Here is a 1932-nt window from a genome sequence, read left to right on the forward strand (position 1 = left end):
CGGACCACTCACACATTGGTGACCATCGGAGTGATTAGCTCCCACTTGCCTTCTCCCTCAGTGCTGTGTCTTACTGTTTGATGATCCGCCTCCCTACATTGAATCTCCTATCAAAGCCACATCCATAAAACTATCCTCCTTTGCCAGTAGAATGGAATTACAAAGAAGACTTTCCTAAAATCCTCCAATTGGCTGTGCAAGGAAGTGGACACTCCGATAATGTACAATGCCCACAAATCATACCTCCTGGAGCAGTACTCGCCATCACCACTCACCCGCATAGCAAAACATGTTCAGCTCTTTCAACAACCGGTGGGGACCCAAAAGGCTTCACTAGCCCTTAGTGAAATGAGCAGTATTGCTGCTCTGTAACCTGTTACAGACAGCTCTCCTCATGAAGCAAATCTACTTTGTGCCCTTTTGGTATGCCGCTTATCCGACCCTGTACGTGCTGCCATTCCCGATGTCGATATTTCGCGCATGAAGGACCTGACGACCATAGTCGATGCCTTTATGGATAGCTCCCTCACCACCTTCAAGATCTCCATAAACGCCTCCACTCATGGCAAAGTGGACAGCTAATAAAATTTACCCGAAGCTGCCATGAATGCGGTGGGATACAGACACGAATCCCATGATGTGCCAGAGCAGCAACAAAACTGCCCACCACCCACAACTTGTTCATGCCCCAACCAACGACCTCTACGGCCACTTACTGACACTGATTGGTCGGAGTTAAGCTACTAGCACTCCAGATTCAGGGTTGCTGTGAAGAAATGTTAAAACGGTTGCCATAGGCCAAAAAACGTGTAAGTAGGCCATTGCTAATGGCAGTGACCTCCCCTGTCACCAATCTTTTATTCTCACATGATTCAGGTACGGGCATGTGATTTCTGATTGACACAGGTGCTTGCCCTTCTCTTCTGCCAAGGCCACTCACCAGGACACGACGTAGTCAATCTAGATCTGCTGACCTACGCCTAATAGTTGCCAATGGATCTGCAATTCCCACCCATGGTTATGAGAACTTCACATTACTGTTTGGAAACATCAAATATCACTGGAAGATTCTTGTTGCTGATATCACATTCCCAATACTCAGCGCAGATTTCCTCTCACATTACCATCCCAAGGTCGATGTTGCTCACTGAAGGCTATTCAACACTTCTCCAAACGGCACCCTTTGACCTCGCTGTCCACATCAGCAGACCCACAGATGCCTACACCCACCTCTTCACGTTTGGCATTGTAATTTTCCATCCATAACTCCGTAAAACGCCCAAGGTTTCTGCCCAACACTTTTATTTATCACCACATCAAGATGACTGGGCCCCCAGTATTTAGCAGATACAGGCATCTCGCACCAGATAATTTTGTGGCTGCTAAATAAACGTTCACTGAAGTGGAAGAAATGGGCCTTTGCCAAAAGACCTCAAACCCATGATCGTCACCCATCGTTCTGAAGAAAGATGGCTCTCTGTGTACAAATGAGGATTACAGGTGCCTGACCATGCAGACTGATCTGGATCACTAACCCCTCCCAAACATTGTTGATATGACCTCTTACTTGCACAAAGTGAGGTTTTCACCACACTCGACCTCCTGAAGGGGTATTAGCAGGTGCCCATGAACTCAGAAAAAAACCTGAAAACCACCACCACCCACCCCTTTGGTACATGCCTTCTTCAATTAATCCTGTTTTCACCTTAATAATGATGGGGCCACTTTTCAACGTTTCCTGGGCAGCAACTTAGGGGACCTCCAATTCTGTGTATGTTACATGGACAATATACTTGTGTTCTCATCCTCCAAAGAGGTACACCTTCACCTATGTATCATGATCGACCACCTCCAACAGAACAGCCTGAAGAGGTAGCCGCTCTTCAGAACTTCCAAACAACTTCTGTGGAGAATTATTTTTTTATTTTTTTT

General features: G+C 46.4%; 1 protein-coding gene across 1 annotated transcript in view; it reads left to right on the forward strand.

The window, feature by feature from the left end:
• The first annotated feature begins 603 nt into the window (after positions 1–603).
• LOC137640993 (nuclear cap-binding protein subunit 3-like) overlaps positions 604–1932 on the forward strand; it is a 2055-nt gene continuing 726 nt past the window's right edge. The window contains exons 1-2 of the mRNA XM_068373448.1: positions 604–734; positions 1815–1872. Coding sequence (XP_068229549.1) covers positions 604–734; positions 1815–1872 — 189 coding nt within the window. The remainder of the gene's footprint in view (positions 735–1814; positions 1873–1932) is intronic.

This window comes from Palaemon carinicauda, chromosome 5 (genome assembly GCF_036898095.1).
Source record: "Palaemon carinicauda isolate YSFRI2023 chromosome 5, ASM3689809v2, whole genome shotgun sequence".
NCBI classification, from domain to species: domain Eukaryota; kingdom Metazoa; phylum Arthropoda; class Malacostraca; order Decapoda; family Palaemonidae; genus Palaemon; species Palaemon carinicauda.